The 19,728-nt window shown below is 36.0% G+C and overlaps 1 protein-coding gene across 2 annotated transcripts in view; it reads right to left on the bottom strand.

Moving 5' to 3' along the window:
* Positions 1-1,269: 1,269 nt before the first annotated feature.
* Positions 1,270-19,728, bottom strand: part of LOC101893846 (chaoptin) — a 193,170-nt gene continuing 174,711 nt past the window's right edge. The window contains exons 4-8 of one of the 2 annotated variants that reach the window (XM_059125173.1): positions 17,864-18,008; positions 8,025-8,135; positions 4,578-7,875; positions 2,176-2,202; positions 1,270-2,004 (exon numbers count right to left, since the gene is read on the bottom strand). In XM_059125173.1, the coding sequence (XP_058981156.1) occupies positions 1,831-2,004; positions 2,176-2,202; positions 4,578-7,875; positions 8,025-8,135; positions 17,864-18,008 (3,755 nt within the window). In that variant the 3' untranslated portion in view covers positions 1,270-1,830. The remainder of the gene's footprint in view (positions 2,005-2,175; positions 2,203-4,577; positions 7,876-8,024; positions 8,136-17,863; positions 18,009-19,728) is intronic. The other variant, XM_059125174.1, reaches the window with a different exon arrangement.

The raw sequence follows: 19,728 nt of genomic DNA, 5'->3' as shown, positions 1-19,728 counted from the left end.
ATTGCCCTGCAATAACACCCTCAACTCTTGACCATAAAGAAGTAAAGGGGTGACTCGTATTTAAAGCATTTTTAGTTTTTATACTCCAGTCCACTTCGGGATATTTTTTTTTTCAAGAGATTGTTTCCCCCTCTTGATGTTCTCATATGGTCCGGAATCCATTCATCAACCATAAACATTTCTTCCGTTTTGTCTAGACATTTTGAATTTCCTCTTTTTTGCTACTCAAAGTGTGCCACAGATTAAATTGATCTAACATTCCACTACGTGTAAATTTAATTTTATTGTGTATTTATCCGGTCGTATATTCACATTTGGTATATCTTGTAAAAATTGGAATATGAAGATTTTTTATAAATTTAAGATATCCGACGACGCACGCCAAACGGGAATTGGATTCAAAAGCATGGATTAAACATATTTGCCTTATGAAGCTTAATTTCAGTTACATACCAGGTCATTTGAAGTCTAATTTTTGTTCTTCGTGTAGGGAAGAAGCCTCGGATTTACTTTTCTATTTCAGAAAGTGGATATTTGGCTGGGCATTTAATTTTTGTGGGCTTTATCACACCAACAACAGACGATCATTTTAAAATTATCGGAGTTCTGAACTATTTTCCTTAGCGATGAATATTGGGTGGGCCAATATATTCCACTTTTGGTACCATTTAGACAAACAATCGTCAGGTCATGTAAAACTTTAGAAAATTTAAAAAAAGTTAATATTTCCAAATCAAAACCTAATGAATCTCTGAAATCAAACCTTGCCACGAAAAGGTGGCAGTAAAAATACATAGTTTTATATAATCTTAATATACATATGTATATGTCTAGTGTTTTTTTTTTTTTTGTTGCAAATATCATTTTATATAGTATGTACATACAAACGAACATAATGAGCGATCATTGCTTCATTAATTTCCCATCGGCTCAGGGCGAAGCGTTAATATACGCTCCCATCTGTTTAAGTCCTTTTGTTTAGGCTTTCGCTAAATATACAACTAAGTAATGGTATTATTAAGCTATTAATTATCATTAATTTAGTTGATGTGTTTTTCGTTTTTTATTTATAAATATATATAATTATCTATATGTATATGTATGTATGTATAAGTTGGATGTATTTGTATTGTTTTACAATAAAATATTCGTTTATGAGTTTTGTTGGGTTTTGTTTTGGTTTTTCTGTCTTAATCAATTATTTTATTTGTTTTTTTGTTGTTCTTCTATAATAGGAATCAATGGCCCATTGTTGTTTTTGTGTGAGTGTTTTGTTTTTCTGCTTCTTCTTCTTCCTCGGTTTTTATACCTATAAATATTTTAACTTATTTTTAAAATTCCTTAAATTGCAATAACATGTCATTCATAATTTCCATATCAACGTTAAATGGGAGTTTTTATTTTCTCTTTTTGTTTTTATCCACGCCCAGTGAGTGACTGAGTGAGTGAGTGTTTTGTTCGACAGTACAATAGTAGTCACTTTGACATATTCGAGGGGTATAAAACTTTAACAACTGTTTACGTTAGTTTTCACTTTATTTTTCGTTTTTCATTTTCAGTTTTGTCGCTTAAACGTAGTCATTTACACTAGATTTTCATTTACAAAGGGAAATAATTTACATCATTTAACTGTACAAAAGTAAGAGATCACGGCCTTTGTGCGATGTGTATGAGTTGGCGGTGGATGGTTTGCTGGCTGGGTGTCAGTCGATCCGCCTGCCAGCTTACCTGCCTGGCTGCCAGCTACACATCGCATTATGGCGTGACAAAGTCAAATAAAGACTTCTTTGTATTCATTTAATGAAATGAGGATAATGAGGCTTACGATTATCAAAGTGTCATACCGAACAGGGGCAGGACGATGACAGCAAACGAAATGAGAAACAGCTTTTCGCCGGAACTGCTGAGGGCTGATGCCTGACACAGTAGATCTTCGGGGAAAATTTCCAAAATCGGCATCTGTTTGCCAGAGGTGGGATCATGGCAGGTATTGGCACGAGCACGCTGAAAGAAAAAAAAAAAAAACAAAAAGAAAGAAAGTTGTTTGTGTGTTTTGTTGTTCAATGCGAAAAAAAAGTAACAGTTTGTTGGCAATCAAAGTTTTAACTAGCTTCCAAGCATTATACAACACAACACTTATATAAAGCTGAGCAGAAAATAAAATAGAACGCTTACGCGTATATCACGTGAACGCAAAGGAAGCTGGCATTCGAATTTAAAAGAAAAGAAAATAAATAGTTAAACAATGTAAACAAAAATTAAAGAATTTAGAGAGAGGATTGTAATCTACCACATCCTTAGGATATGCGAAATTATTCCTGAGGCTTTAAAACTTTTTCCCGAGTTGCCAAATTTAAAATAAATCCTTCACTGTATGCAATTGTGTGCTATGACCGAATAAACTATCCTTAAAACCCCTAAATTGAGGAATTAGACGAATTAGACTGCCCGCTAAGATAATCAAATTACAGCTGATTTGATTGGAAATTAGAAACGAAACCTTCAAAGTACTAAAATTCAGGAGGTACCGCTTGAAATATCGGACATCAAAAGGAATGATTTTAAGGGGCGTCTTCGCGGGAAGTTAAATAATTAACAGAGAACTCGATATACCCAAATTCAGGTGATTTGGTTGGAAATCGGGGCCTTATTCTACCAAATACCGAAAATGAGACGGGATAACCTTATATTGGAAAATATACCGAAAAGTGTATCTATAATGCTTTTTGAGGAGTTAAACTATCCATTTAAAACTTGAAAAATTAAATTATGATTGAATTTGGTTGGGAATTTGAGGCCAAAACCATTGAAATACTTAAATTCAGGCGGAACTGTTAAATTGGCGCTGTACTTAAATTTGAACCTATAAAGGTAATTTTCAATACTGAATATCCACGAATTATTTTTATGCCTGTATGAGTTTTTTTTTTAATTTCTATTATTAATAGGGCGAGATCTATTCAGCGTTCTTCAGTTGGAAGGAGAGACGGACGTGTATGGTTTAATAGACATAGAGGTTTTCTTAATTCATGATTTTTATGGTCTATGTGTTCTCCGACGACTTTTTAAAGATTTTAGATAATTTTAATATAATACTCCATGAAAGTAAATATTTTAGAGAACGGATCATGATGTAGATACCCTACACCCATTGATATGTGAAATAATATCTGTGCTTATATTCCGTATAACACTTTCTGGTTAGGTTATCATATTTCCCCCTTTCTTTACTGTTATACCCTCCACCATACTATGGAGGGAGTTATTCTGACCAGTGTAAAATTCTAAGTCGATTTAGTGATGTCCGTCTGTTGCCAGTAGGCAGATAGGTTCGTAAATTGTCCATGTCGGTCCACGTTTTCGTATAGCCCCCATATAACGGAACCTCTCAATATTCTAGATTCTATGATTCTATAGACATAACATAACGTAATTGTTTCAAATGTTGTATTTGAAGTTCGTAATGGGTACTACAGCCTGTGACGATTGCCTATGGGAGTCCACGTTTTCGTAACGATACCTCCCGATATTCGTTAGTTTGATGATTATAGCGACGTTATTTACTGGAGTTGTTCAAATTTCATAAATGAAGATCTGAATTGGTGTTACAAAAAAAAAAAAAAAAAAAAAAAAAGACATAGGCAGGTCCACGTCTTCATAAACAAACGTATGAAAGTCCACGACTTCGTATAGCCCCATATACTGGTTTTCATTCAAGCGGTATCTTTCGACGGATTTATTTTTATATTTTTATAGTTCCTTCCAAATGGTAGACTGTATTAAAAGTTGCACCCGGATGAACTTAGTTGCTTTTTTGTTTTATTTTTTTTTTTTTTGGGGAATCTAAACTAGACATGTGGAAGGAAGGATGGGCTTTGCTTAATTTACTTAACATTTCATACTGAGAAAATCTCAAAAATAACCAAGATAAACTCCTTTTCGGACGTGATGAAAATCTCAAACAAAAACTGTGTCAGCTTCTGAAGTAGTGTCCCAAAATATATATAAATCTACGGCTATTATCTTCTAAATCCTTAAACAATATTTCTTGAAAGATTCGCGACTAAACACCAAACACCAAAAATAAAGACCTTTAAATATCTGAGAAAATTTCCTTCACAATTCCGTGATTATAGTCCTATTAATCCACTAAGTGAGCATAAAAAGAGAAAATATAAAATTTCCATGAATTTCATATTTATGTGGTCTCGCTCTGAAATTATATTGTACTTTCAGTAAGTCAGAAATCAGTATTTGTTCTCATATCTTACAGTACAAATTATTCCTACTTCCTCTAATGTGTTGCATTTCTTCTACAGGTTCTAATAAATATTAATTCGAGGCACCCAAACTTTAAAATATCAATTTTAAATACCATAATTTAAGATTTTCGATATTTTTCCGCTTTCGACCATTAAACTATCGAATATTTAAATTGACATACGAATATCAGATACACTGAGAAAAATATCTTCAACATTCCATATTTTCAAACAAAATTATAAAATTGATTCCAATTTTCGAACAATTGCCAAAATTCCGATTAAATAACATATCACTCCTCTCCTCATACATACCTGCACCATTTGTTTCATATCATCCTTCTGGATGACTTTTATTTGAGCAGATTCACGCAGCCATCTCCGCAGCCAGTGGCCAAACCACACAAGTCCGCATTCACATTCCAGGGGATTATTGGAGGTCTGTAGACCACCGATAATGCTGCGCGTACCCACCGTATCCCAATAGGTTTTATTTGGATAGAAGCTATCGGCTGCCAGGGCATTGATTTTGTTGTCCGATATATCGATGGAAAGATGTGGCACCAATCTCAATGGATAGAAGATACCCGGTGGTAGATCGGAAATTTTCGTGTGGGATATTTTGACCTGTAGCTTTTGATTGCGGGCCAGGCCTTCAAATGCATCGGGCGATATGGTTTGAATGTTGGTCCCATACAATTCCACCAAATGTAGTTTGGTGTTGTTGCTTAATTTGGCAAACAATTGACCGCCAATATTGGCGTCCACGCTGTGTACTTTCAGTTCCTGTAGTCCCGGTATCCGGGAAACGATTTCACCCAAATTACTGTGGGCTGTCAGGTGTAACTTTCTCAGCGATCTCAGTTTGGAAAATGCCAGGGGATTGATTACCTTCACATCTAGCAGATTCAGCTCTGACAGGTGTCTCAGGGCGGCCATATCATGTACAGTTATTCGTCGCAGGGGATTATGGGCCAAGTCCAAGACCCTTACCGATTGTGGCAGATGTTCCACCGCACACGAGGCATTAACAAATTTATTATGCGACACATTTACATATCTCAGCTGGCGCATTTCATGCAGCGATGATAGTTCTTGCAAAAAATTGCCACTCACATCCAGATGTGAAAGTTGCGGAAGATTAAGTTGTGGCAGAACATAGAGACCCATATTGAATATCTTGAGACGCCTTAGACGTGGTGTGTGCAGGAAGATCTCCTTGAGATTGGTGGTAACCAAGGGATTGGCAGATAAATCCAAATTCGTGAGATTATTCAAGAAGCTAAAGGTGTTGTCGGGCAGCACCGTTATCTTGTTGTACGACAAATTGATATCATACAAGAATTGGGAGTTAATAAACATGCTCGAGTCCAAGTACTCCAGGAGGTTGGCAGACATTTGTATGTTGCGCAAAGTGAATCCCACATCGGAGAAGGCCGGCACTGGCCATACTGTCAACTGGTTATCGGATATATCCAAATATTCTAGCCTGGTGTTCATGAAGACTTCGCGTGGCAAGGCTTTTAATTTGTTGCAACGTATTTTCAGAATCCTTAGCTTCCTCAAATTCGAAAACTGCTCCACCTGTAACTGATCCAAACGATTGTAACTCAAGTCTAATTCCTGCAATGAATTTAGACCCTGAAAACTGCGACGTCTCAGACTGGTGATGTTATTATGGGCCAGATTGAGTATTTCCAGAAATTCCAAATCACCAAATGCATGATTGGCCAAATTCTGTATGGAATTGTGAGCTAAGTTCAGAAATCTCAATGTGTTGGCTAGATTGGCAAAACTTTCGGGCTTGTTGATCAAGTTGTGGCTCATGTCCAAGTTGTAAATGTACATGTAGGATGAGAGGGTGTCCTCGAAGTGGCCGATGCGATTGTAGGTGAGGTTCAGCTTCAGCGGGGTGGTGGTGTTCGAGACGTAGTGGAACGATTTCAGCGAGAATGAACACAAATTGTTGAACATCAGATCCAGAGCCGCTAAGTTTGGCAGTGTGGTAAATGCTTGATGTGATATGTTGGACAATTTGTTGTACGACAGATCGATGTATCGCAGGAATTCCAAATTGTAGAAGGCATGTTTTTCGATTAAGCGTATCTTGTTTGACTGTAAATTGAGCGTTTGTAAGTCGCCCAGATTGAAGAAAGTGAGGGAGGCCAACTTCTCAAGGGAATTGTAGCCCAAGTCGATTTCCACCAAATGCGAATGTACCTCCGGCAGAAATAAGCCTTTAGGCAGCGACTTTAGTTGATTGAATCCCAGATTGATGTATGAAAGTTCGCGCATATTTAAAAATGACTCATTGTTCAAATGCTTGAGATTATTGTTGTCCAGTCCCAGCCACATTAACTGTGACAAGGGGTAGAGGGCATCCAATGGATCTATGGATTCCATGCTGCGTGCAGGAAACACTGCAAACGACAACTCCAAAATCTTTAACGTTTTGGAGACATTTTCAAATACCATCGGATGATGGATGTTGATGTCATTGAAACTGAGTGAAATCTCCTGTATTTGATCCAATCCCGCAAAGGAATTCAAATGCAGATGGGTGATTTTATTATTTCTCAAGAGAATCGTTTGCAAATTCGAACCCCAGGAGTCCACGGTGAAAATGCTTTCAGGAATATCACCTATGGAGTTATAACCCATATTCAAATACGAGAGATTGGTGTAATTCTTAAGACCCAATACGGGGATCATGGTGAAGTTGTTGCCACTCAGCGATAGAACTCTTAGGTTTTCAGTATTCTCCGGTAAATTACTCAATTGGTTGATGTTATTCGATGTCAAGTAGAGATATTTCAGGCGATTCAGGCGACTTATGGCCCCAGGAACTGCATTCAAATTGTTACGTTCTAAGTCCAGATACTCTAGTGTCTCCTCTATGCCCTCAAAGGCATTGACATGTATCCTCTCAATCTCATTGAAGGCCAACACCAAATGCACCGTACCTATGTCTCGGAACACAGCCGCCGGCAGGTGTCGTATGTAGTTCTTTTCCAAATTCAACGCTCTGATATGGACATCCGAGTAATTCGTTTGAAAACAATCCGTTTCCAATGCCTCTATCAGATTCTTGCCCATGTCCAATTTCTCCAAATGTATTCGCACCTGCCTCTGGTCTTTTGTCATTAAACTTTTCACCAGGTTATCACGCAGTGAAATAATTCGCAACTCATACAGATGTTCGAACAGGTGATGGGGAAAGGCTGACAACAGGTTGCCAGACAAGTCAATTGTTATGAGGCTGCGGGGCAGAAAGTTGGGTGAGATGTGATAAATTCTGTTGTTCGACAGGTCAAGCCATAACAATTTCTGTAAACGATTAAATGGTTTTCCCGCTTGATGGCTGTTGCCGCCGCCACCGCTGCTGCCCATCGAGTGGGTAAGGCCTGTTATGGAATTGGAGGATATGTGTGAGCCGCCTTTGAGAAGGTGTTCATCTTTGGTTATGGTTTGAATGGCAGCCGATGAAGGATGGCTGACACCGTCATGCAGTGAGGTGGGCGATACTTCGGTAATGTCATTACCAGCTAAATGCAGAGACCTTAAGGTGTCATGCTGTGCCTCCCAGTTGACATCTAAAGATGTGATGTGATTCCTATTGGAAGGGGTGTTAAAAGCAGAGAAATGGGTAAGGGAATGAAAATAATGAATATTGCTTTTGTAACATTTTAATGGGAGGTTGTTATTGTTGTGAGAGAGAGGTGAGAGAAAAAAAGGGGTTGGGATACTCCTAGAAAGTCTTACCTTTGGGCAACCAATCGCGTTAGTGAGTGTAGTTTCTGTAGCGCCTCATAGGGTATATGCTGCATTCTATTCCCTGATATGTCCAATGTCATTAAGCTGTGAGTCATTGTGCTGCAATGAACAAAAGAGGGGAAATGTTATAATTTTCATTGTATATAATTCTTTCGAACTCATATCTTAAATCCTTTCGTAATTTTTATATAAATTTTGATAAGTGAATCTAATACCCTGCACCATACTATGGAGGGTATAATAACTTTGGCATTCGGTTTGTAACTCCTCGAAATTCTTATGTCAGACCCAACAAAGTATAAATGCTCTTGATCGAACAAATTGAGATAGAAGGCTAAAATTTTGCACACATGTGTATTTTCCCAGTAGGGGGGATGAGTTTGTTACTGGGTCTAGTCAATCTACGTTTTCGTTTACCCCCCATATAACGGGAATATTTCGGATTTCGTATTATCTTATCTTATCTTAATTGATACTTCAACCTATAACAGAAATTGTTCTACGCATGTCCACGTCTGCGTATACAACACATATAACGGGACCTTCCAATATTCAGTATTTTTATGGTATTAGAGACATCATAGGCCGGAATTATTTCAATTTTTGTATTTGAAGTTTGTAATGGGTACTGCAGCCTATGACAAAAATTGCGTATGCAGGTTAAAAGTCTTCGTGTAGCCACCATATAACGATGCCTTCCGATATTCGGTATTTTGATGATTTTAGTGACGTTATTCACTGGAATTGTTGTAAATTTCGTATTTGAAGTTCGTAATGGATACTTCCCCCTTTGGCAGAAAACTGTCTATAGCCCTCATATAACAGTTTCATTTAAACCGTATTATTCGAATTTTTTTTAAACTGTTTCAAGTTCCTTTTAAATTGTGGTGGGTATTAAAAGTTTGGCCCGGCCGAACTCAGGTGTTTTTTTACTTGTCATTGTGTCAGATATTCCATATCTGTGTCTGTACTCAAAAGAAAAAGAAAATGTGGAAATAGCTTTTGTTTGTGGCTCTGGAAATCATGTTTACGAAAATCCTTACAAGGCCTTTCAAACCCTTCGATTATCAAGTTTTCCTACCCAAAGAGTCTCTATATACCTTTTATCTATATTTTCAATAAATTATCTGCAAATTAAACTTGCCTGCTCTGACTTAAAAATAACCTCTATATAGCATGTCTTTGGGCAATTTACACCGATTTGACAATTATTGGCAGTTTGTTGGTTGGTTGCCAATCTCTCTTCCAAACTGAAATCCTCATTTTTCTAATTTGAAGTTTATATAGATTTTTTTGAATAACCGGGATTTTTTGTGACCCTTCCATAACTTTCATACTCTTCAAATTTAACATACACTCGTAGCATACAGAAGCAAGGAAACAATTGCGGCATCCTTTGTATGTGTTTGGGAAGTGGTCCTACATATCTGTATGAGTGTGTTTGTGTGTGTGTGTATTTGTTAATCTAAGGCAACCCCGGCAATTATGAAAACCGAGACATTTAACAAGTAAACCCTCATAAAACTGGATATAATCAAACACAAAACTAATATTTGCGGTTTTATTTTATAAAACCCAACTATAGCAACAACAACAATTGTTCCTACTCAAAAAAAAGCATTACCGCAAGTGCAGCACAAACAAGACCAAAAACAACAACAACAACAAAGGGACATGTACAACATGTAGCTTAGTTAAGAGTTAATAATAGGCAGCAATTCTGTCTACGTTCGATGGCAAAATAAACCACACACACACGTATTTATTTTATAATCTCCCCCACACAAACACACACGAATATAACGTGGTAAGTGTAAAATAAAAGGCTTTTTGTGGGCAACTCATGTACATATACATATATGTATGTATGTGGTCGAACGTGTATGCGTTTTGTGGTAAGTTACAAATACAATCAATAAAAGGAATTCTGGGGAATTTCTTTGATTTTATTTTTTTTTGAGATTTTGTTAGGGGTCAAATATAATATTTCTGTCCTTTTTTATATTGTACAGGGATTTCCATTTAAAATATTTTTTTCATAGCTTTCGAAAGGTATTCATACTAGTTTTTTACAATCTAATTCTAATACCGCAACAACTCATAAAGATTAAATGTACAAGGGCTTCCAAATCCCAATTGCCCGTTGTTGGCGATACAGACTGTGGTGTCGGGTCCGTGTAATATTGGGAAAAAATAGAAGGCGTTGTCCAATGTAAGGGAAACTTTATACAAAGAAAGAAAAATATGAAGTTTAGCAAATATTGGTTCCGATTTTAATATAACTACATACAGGGTGAGATGAAAAAACTGCAAACAAATTCAGACTGCTGTTATTTCTAAGCCACTCGTCCGACAGCTGTTAAAATTATTCCAGTGACAGCTCATTTTATTGTCTACAAGCGTACGAAAGCATTTTGGTTAGAATTTTCCAGAAACAAAGTTATTCGTGATGAAATTCAAGCGTGATAGTGTGATTTTTAATATTTGGCTGGAAAACCACAAGTGGCTATCGTTGGAGCACTACAGCACTTAAATAAATCTCGCTCTTTACCGTGATACTGGTAGCGTAGCCCGACGCCAAGGAAGTGGACGAAAGAAAACAGCAACATCAGCAGAAATGGTTCGGAAAGTAAAGAAGCGACTTGATCGAAACCCGCGTCGCAGTGGCCCAAAAATGGTTCGTGAGCTGAACATATCGCAATATTCCATTCGGCAAATATTGAAAAATAAACTCGGGATAAATCCATTGAAGTTCCAACAAGTGCAAGAACTTACACCGCAACAAAAAGAAAGAAAATAGACTCAAAAGAGCTAAAGAGTTGCTTCGCTTAGCCGAAAGTGGTGAACTGCCGAATTTGGGTTTCTCCGATGAAAAAACATTCATTGTACAGTGGTTTGTAAACTAACAAAATGGTCTTGTTTTCTTGCCAAAGAGGTCAGCTGAAAATGTGCACCTTCGGTTGGCCACCAGAACTCAAGCGCCTGGTGTGGGCCGCCATAACAGCTGATGGTCGGTCTCCGCTCGTATTATTCGACCGTGGCATTAAAATAAATACCGAATATTATCGCGAAAAATTCTGGAGGGCACGCAAACATCTTGGCCGCAGACCTTGGACATTCCAACAGGACTCAGCAACATCGCACTTAGCACGCGCCACTCAAGAATAATTACAAAATGCTTCATTTCCAGCGCACAATGGCCATCAAAATCTCCGGATACCAATCCGTTGGACTATTGTGTCTGGAGTATTTTGGAAAATAAGGTTGGCACTAAAAAATACCAAAGTGTCGATCACCTCAAGCAAGCGCTTCGCCGGAAATGGGCCAAAATACCGCAGAGCAACATTCGGGCAGAGTGTGACCGTTTGAAGGCCATAATTCGTGCGAAAGGTGACCATTTCGAATAAATCTAAACTTATTATAAAATTTGAAGCTATTTCCGACATTTTGAGCTTTGATTCAAAAAAATTAAAAAAAAAATGAATAAATTATGGGATTTGACTTTGTTGCAGTTTTTTTTATATCACCCTGTATTTAATTGCCTATTCAGTAACTGTAACTATGTGAGATTTATACGTAATAAATCTCACATAGTTTCAAATAGTTGCTGATTATATTTACTCAATTCGCTTCGGAAAAGAAACTAACGAAAAATTTAGATTGGATTCTTGTTCCATGAAAACATGAAATAATAACATTTTTTTATGACACATTTTCATAGAAAAAAATTGCGAACTGGTCGGCGAGGGCTGAAAATTGTTAAATATCCTCTACAAAAAAAAAATAAATAAATAAAAATTTAAGAATTTTCCTATATTTTCATTGGTGAATTGGAACTATAGTTAATGTCAAGTTCTTTGGTTAAGATATCACATTTATCGTCAGCGGTCCAAAATTACTGCTGAGTAAAATCAATTGAAGCGAAATTTTTCAGCATTTTTAGTAAACCCCCCATCTTAGGTTTTGCAGAAAGTCCCACAATTTTTTTTATGCTTGGGCTAATATTAACTTAAAAAATTATTGACCTGAAAATAGTATGCTATTTCTTGTAGAAAACCTCTTAATAGCCCTTTTAATAAAATGACTAAATGATTGACTGCCTCTCCAATTATTTTATGAGGAACCACAAATCAAATGTGTTGACAAGTTTCATATTAAATGTGTCAAAATTATTGTAAAATCATTTTGAACTTTCCTCATGAATCGAATCCTAATGAAGGACAGTAATGGAAATAATTTGTTTTGTACTAGATGCCCCTTTTGTGAAATTGTGGTGATTATTGTTACGAGTGTTTCCGTTTTAGATGTTGTGGATGGTTTTGGCTGGCAGCGTCTGTGTGCGTGTTGTGCCTGCAAAATGTCAATCAATGGTCAAATATAAACTTCTCACAAAATCGAAATTAGAAAATAGAACCATTCAGTTAACTATAATTATCTATTTTGGTATTGTTGTGTAAAAGGGTTTGGCTTACAGTGGTTAGGGAACTGGAAAAAGGTGGAACAAGGTTAGAGAATATCAACACAAAAGTAAAAAAAAAAATATAATTTGAGTTTGATTTTAAGCCAAAATACCTTACAAGTCTCTATATATATCTGGGTCAAAATCTATACAAAAAAAAAAAAAATAAATAAATAAATAAATAAAAAAATAGGATTATAGGATTATAGGTATAAACAGTAGCAGAAAAAAACCTTTAAAATTTAAATACGTTCGTGATGATCTAACTCTTATCTATCTATATGGATTAGATAAATATCGTTCATTACATATTTCTGATGGCAGCTTATCAAAATATTGAAATCGGAGCAAGAGAATTGTCTTTAGAACTCTTCATCTTAAGAACAGGAGCCTATACGCCAAATCTTGAAACAGTTTATTTTAAGCTACTTAAGTGTCTTATTAAATTTTAACGTTTAAAATACTTTTGCAAACCCAAGCGACCGCAATGCACTGTTTCCAGTCGTTTGCCTGGACGTTTATTGATGTTTACCACATACACACACCCCGTACTCCACGAACAAACACAAATCGCATTTCATCAACTCAATACAGCTTATTATAGGCACAAAAATATCAAAGACTGCAACTCATTTGTATGGATAGTCGGTCTGGATGTATTTTAGCCTCATTATTAGCCATTTGGTTGCTGCATTCTCGATGAAATCAAAAGTTAACGAGCATAGCAACCGACAATGGGGCAGATAGCAGCAGCATCGGCAGCAGGGTCATTTGTACGTTTTGATTTGGCGGAAACAGGAAATGATTTTTGTACATGTGAGTGTGTCTGTGTGTGTGTGTGTGCATGTGTTTGGTGTACGAGTGATGTACAGCATTGTTGCTGTTACAATGTACCGACAATGTTCGATTGAGAGTTTTCCGGATCCTTAATGCAGTTGCAATTTTGTTGGATGTTACGGCAAAGTGTTTGCATTGGAATAAATAGTTCAGAACTACAGCACAGCTACGTTTATGTGGCGCCGGCTAATGAGTTTTCTCGCATGTGAAATAAGATTCTGATTGGGATTATAGTTTTTGCCATTTGTATTATTAATTACGATGCAGTAAGGTAGTGGCATTTTAATGAGATACACACATAGATAAAAATGGAGTTTTTGTGAAAATATTAATAATCTCGGAACATTTTCGTAGAGATAAAAATTTGCAATAACGAATAGTTACTTCAGTCATGCTTTATTACAATAACCACGATCATATAATGACCAACAAATTGAACAAATTCTGGACACCAACAACAATGTGCAGAACGGCTAAGTCTTTAATCCATTATCCATATGTGGAACAGGTAAAACAAAACATTGGAAATCACTAGTAAAATATTTTTGGGTCTATAAGTTTTTAAGGTTCCTCTTATGAAGGTAGGAGAATAGTTCATTTGTAATAAAGCATTTGTGACATAAATATCTAAGCCTTAAAAGTTAGTTCATCAATCTTTAATTGATTCTTAATTTTTGTTTTTATTGTAATTTGGTATAAGAATTTGTGACAAACTTTCGAAATCATGACGTAAACCTTTCAACAACTGATGATATGCTACTAGAGGGATATGCAAATATTGGGAATTGGAATATATACAGTTTTCGAGTTCTTCAAGTTTTCAAAATATCTGTCGGTGATTTCCAGACTAAATAAAGTCACAAAATACTGTAAAAACTTAAATCGTATATATTTCTACTGAACCCATTGTTAAGGAGAGACAAATAAGTTCAAAGATCAGTTACATAGGCACAAATTACAGACATTACATAAAAATCGACAACTAAAAGGATATAATTAAAAATTACAAAATTACAAAAAAATAAATAAATAAATAAATAAATAAATGTAATCGCTAGGGATTTTTAAAACATACCGAAAATATATCGCTCAACTGTTTTAAAACTAAACACTTGTACGCCTTAAACCCTTTATCTGTAATTTTACTTAAGATAAGCGATACATCTTCAGAAAATTCTAGTAAACCCTAAGCCCGAAATTTTTTAGCCTATATGGTCCATATCTTCCATATTTTGTAATTCCTCAGCCATATGACTAGAGAGGGTATATATTATTTGATACAGCCAAAATGTGGCTCATCGAAATAACGAGTTCAGACCCTAGGTCCCTTTGGACCAAATCCGTTTCAGGACATTTGGAGTCGATCTAGCGATGTCCGCCCGTCCGTTGATCTGTCTGGCTGGTGCGGACTATAATTCTCGAAGGGAGTGTCCGATTCTGTCCAAACTTGGCACATCGTAATATTTTTATTTGGAGATGGGCAATATCGACTCTCTCCTTCTGGTACCTCCCACACAAAATGTCAATACTTTCAAAGAAAATAATTTACTGCACAGAAAGAGAAAGAGTAATCCGATTTTGCTCCAACTTTGCGAAACCTAATATTTGCATCAGTGCTATGTCATGCTCGAAAACAAAAAATATCGGCCCATCAGGTCCATCAAGTACCTCCCCCATATAACTCTTATAAAATGTAAAGTAAGAGTCCGGCTGTCTTCAAATTACACACATAATAATAGTTTTATTAAGCCAAGATTTGGTGTGAAGATGAAAGATATCGTAAACTTGCAATTTCCATAAACGCAAGATCTGTTGTAAATAGGGTAGAGATCGGACCATTCCTTGTGGCACCTCCCCCACAATGGATTATAAAATCTGAAATAAGCATCTGGTTCTTACAATATTTTTAATAACTCAAGGTCTGGTGTGAAAATGGGACATATCGGTCTACTTCTTCTGGTACCTCCCTTAACACGCGAAATTAACATTAGATTACATTTAGACTTGGTGCATCTCAATATTTCTATCAACACAAGACCGGTTATAAAGATATTAGAGATCGGACCATTCCTTCTGGTACCTTTCTTTTATACCAACATTTTTTCAATACCAACAAAGAATGGCTATTCCCATAAAATCAATCAATTTCCACAGAATAAAATACCTCGCTTTACTTCTAAATCTAAATCTCAGTACTTTTTGAATTTTATTATTTATTTATTTATTTTTTTTTTTTTTTGAGATGCAACTAGTGTTGCTCTGTATCGTGGTGCGGCATAAGAATAAATACAGAAATCCATTTTAGTCATTCGAGTATAAAATGGCCGGAAAGGGATCATTTCGAAGTGGGGCTAGGCCTCAGGACCTCCAGGGTATTTCCCTGGTTCGGAAGTTGCCGAAGTGTACTACTTTTTGCTTGTTGCATTAAGATTCTCTAAACAAATGCAAAATCGTTTCTTAACCAAATGTATATCTAAAGCCTCCAAAATTTCTTTACTATAACCCACACAAATTCTCCGATATCTCAACAAATCAAATTCCATACCAGGAAAATATTCTCAATTCCTTCCACACACACGTGTATGAGCACATACATTGTATCGCTCTCTTTTTGCTTACTTCCTCTGCCATTCGAATTTCTCCAGCTATGCATTTTTATTAGCTTTTGATCAAATTCTGTTTGTATTTGTTCATCGTTTTATGGATTATTTATTTTAGTTTATCATTTCCACCCTACTAAGCTGGGCATTAATATTATTTTCTTAGCTGTTTATCGTTTTTTGTTTGTCGTTCGTCGTTTGCCATTTCTCTTTTCACCGTATTTGTGCTCCGTTTCCGTTCTGTTGCTAGTTTAGTTTGTCTTCGCCGCGCTGTGTAGAAGAAACATAACATTTTAACAAATCTCCCGTAATAAATCATTTTTGTGGTATTTTCTATTCGGAGGGTCGGTCTTAGAGTAGTAGAGGAATCTTCTCTAGAACTTCGTTATGGGGAACGTGTATTTATAGGGACTTATATTGGGATTCATGTGGATTTGATGTGAGCATGAGAAGTTCTTGTTTTCGTTTGTTGCTTCCGTTCTTTTTTTCCATCGTCCCCGGTTTGTATGTATTTTCTTTTTCTATTCCTAATATGTGAATATGTGTGTGTGTGTGTTATGCTGCACTTTTTGCCATCTCAATAATAATATTCTTTACGTTTCTGGTAGGATGTAACATTCCCAAAACCATAACATCGACATTTTTCACATCGTTTTAAACACTTGAATGGTGTTGGGTTTACTTTAACGTAACACATGGATATTAGAGTGGTTTCAAGTAAACTAGTAATCGTAAATATTTCTACAAATTAAAAATCCTTTTTTAAATGTTTTTTTTTTAGAAATAGAAAAAATGGCTTTTTTTTAGAAATAGAAGAAATGGTAATCAAAAGTGAAAGAGATTTAAACAAAAAAGTAAGTTCAGCTGTGTACCCATTACAAACTGCGAATATCAAATATAAGCCCTAATGGAAAAATTTACAAAAGATCGGAAGTTTGAAGGTTCCTTATGTTGACGATTTGGACCCATAATAACCCAGAGTAATATAAACAAATGGACTTCTGGCAACCGAAAAAAATTAATATACCTTTTATGCTATGTATGGTTCGTAAGATGCCACAAATATTCGTTTTCAACTCATTCGGCTGGATATACTAGTGGACTCATTGTAGCCAATTCTTGGGAAAGGCCTGAAGCTGATTGCCCCAGTGGGGGCAGGGTGTGCTTACCCACTTTAATGTTTGTATCCATTTTAAAGTAAACCTATATAAACGCTTTCTGCTCACATATTATTGATATTTTTTTGCTCTGTGCAGGGAACAACGCTATGTGGTTTGTATGTGTGTGCGTGTGTGCAATCTTGTTAGTATTTTGCACAGAATATATGTCAGTAACGAAATGCAATATCCTTTTTTGAGTGCAGTGTTTAGAGTTAATAGAAAATAGTTTAGTATTATCCTTTTTTGGCTTAAATAGAAATACAATGACCAAACAAGTTGTTCGCTCTCGCCATGTGTGGTTGGCTGTGTTTCGTTTTTATTTTTTTCTATATTTTTTTTTATTCTTTTCTTGTGGCCACTGGCATGATGAGTGACCACCGCACACACACTCACACACAGCAGCGAACCATTATTCAGTTATCATGAAATAAGGAAAATTCTGCTGCTTCTGTTGCTCCTGCTTCGTTAAAATCCCATTAATATTTATAAGCTGCTTTATGGCTTTGAGAAGGGTTTCCTTCGCCTTTTTTGTATGCATTCGCTCATGTGTATGTATTTTAGTTTCATTTTTAGGTCACCGCATCCATTTGCCCTGTCTGTAGATGTCTGTTTTTTTTCCCTGCAGATCAAAGCTGTGGGAAACATATTTATTTTTATGTCTTTCTTTCTTTCATTTCTTTTTTTTGTTCAAGATTTTCATCTCAAATTACGTTGCCAAGAAGAAGTGGAAGAAGACGAAGCGTCGTCTTCATTTTCGAAATGTGGACTTACCTGAAACTACGCTCGGATATATCCTGTAATTCGTTGTCAATGAGTTTCAATGTTTTCAGTCTGAGGCCCTGGAACGTTTCGTCATCGACACTCTGTAGGTGGGTGTTGGACATTTCAATGTAGCGCACCGAACTGTGAATAAATTCTGCAAATAAAGAACGACAGAGGAAAGTAAACGAAAATGAAATCACCATTATGATAACTGAAATGTTTTGGCAAAAATAATAATAATAAAAATTATTCAATATTTCCTTGATTGTCTTGTTGTTGTTGTTGTTGCTGTTGTTATATTTTATTCGATATCGCCTTTTGGGTTTTCTGTCTAACCATATCGATCGACCGATTTTTATGTAAATTTGGTGTCAATTTTTTTCCATTCTCCAATTTAACAAAAGGGAAATTTGTTCATCTGATAAAAATCTGGCAATTTTGTTGTGTCCCAGTATTCCCAATATGCCGCACACACACACAAACACCTATATGCGTGGGACAACATCAAGTAAAGGATGAGTCCAATCGAAAGGCAAAAAAGGGAAAAGCCGAAAACGTTTACAGAATATTTCGTTTTCTTAAATTTAATTTAACAGAAAAAATATGCAAATATTTACTTTACAATCACCAAACATTTCATTCACAATAAGCCGGGTACTCACACACACCAACACACATGTACATGTTGCTGCTACTTTAGCGTAGATATAGTACAGAGACCGACAAAAGGAGAGTAAACATTAAAAAAAAAAAGTTGAGAAGGGTTTATTGTTTGCTTTGCCTATAAAATCAACTTGGAGAAAAAAGAAAATGTTTTAACTGCGGAATCCTTTCGAGGGCGTGATAAAGCCGAAAAGTAATGGATTAAATCAGATCCAGTGCTATTTAGTAAAAACTTTTGCTATTTGGATTTTTTTGTTGTGGTATTTGAATGTTATGCTCAAGGCATATGGAATGTGGCACCTCAGATAAACATTTCGAATTCAACGCAAGGGCGATGAATGCCTCTAACCAACATTAACTTAATCGGGCAATAACACAATGTGGAGTCATAACAAATAAATTGCATTTACACAAAACCTGATTATCAGCCAATCAAGTGATGATATATAGAAGGTTATTAGAAACTGTAGTTTCTTTGAAAGGAAGCGGAAATCAGTTACCTGGCCTCAGATCTTCTCGAAAAATAATTAAGTTGACATGAAGTTGAGGAGTTGGACTTTTTTCTGTGGTTGATGCCGATAAGAAAGGCTTTATAAAGCCAGACAAAATCAGCACTAATTAGGGAATTTTAATACCCTGCACCATACATAGTATGGTGGGTATATTAAGTTCGTCATTCCCTTTGTAACTTATCGAAATAATAATTTTAGACCTTTACAAAGTATATATATTCCTGATTAGCGTAAATTTCTAACATGAAATAGCCCTGTCCGTCTGTTGTAATCACGCTATAGTTAAAACGAATTAAGATAGGAAGCTAAAATTTTTCACAGATCAGTCTTTTGTCTGCTGGCAGGTCAAGGACTGGAATATACCGGCCCAGGATATCGTATAGCCTTCATATAATGGCACTCTCCGATATTCGGTATTTTGATGATTTTAGCCACATTTTTCAATGGAACTAACTGGAATTCTATACAAGGAGTTCGTTGATAGTACCCTACTCCCTGAAAGAGAATGCACTATACTGGTCTACGATATCGTATATTACCCATTTTTTTTGGTGATTTTAGCGACATTTTTACCGAAATTGTTTCAAATTTCGTATTTAAAATTCGTAATGACAAAAAATGACCTCGCATAGCGTCCATAAACGATACCTCCCGATATTCGGTATTTTGATTAGTTTAGGGACAATGTTCAACGCAATT

The sequence above is a fragment of the Musca domestica genome, unplaced genomic scaffold, assembly GCF_030504385.1.
Source record: "Musca domestica strain aabys unplaced genomic scaffold, Musca_domestica.polishedcontigs.V.1.1 32, whole genome shotgun sequence".
Taxonomy (NCBI): Eukaryota; Metazoa; Arthropoda; class Insecta; order Diptera; family Muscidae; genus Musca; species Musca domestica.
This window is presented reverse-complemented; position numbering and strand designations above follow the sequence as displayed.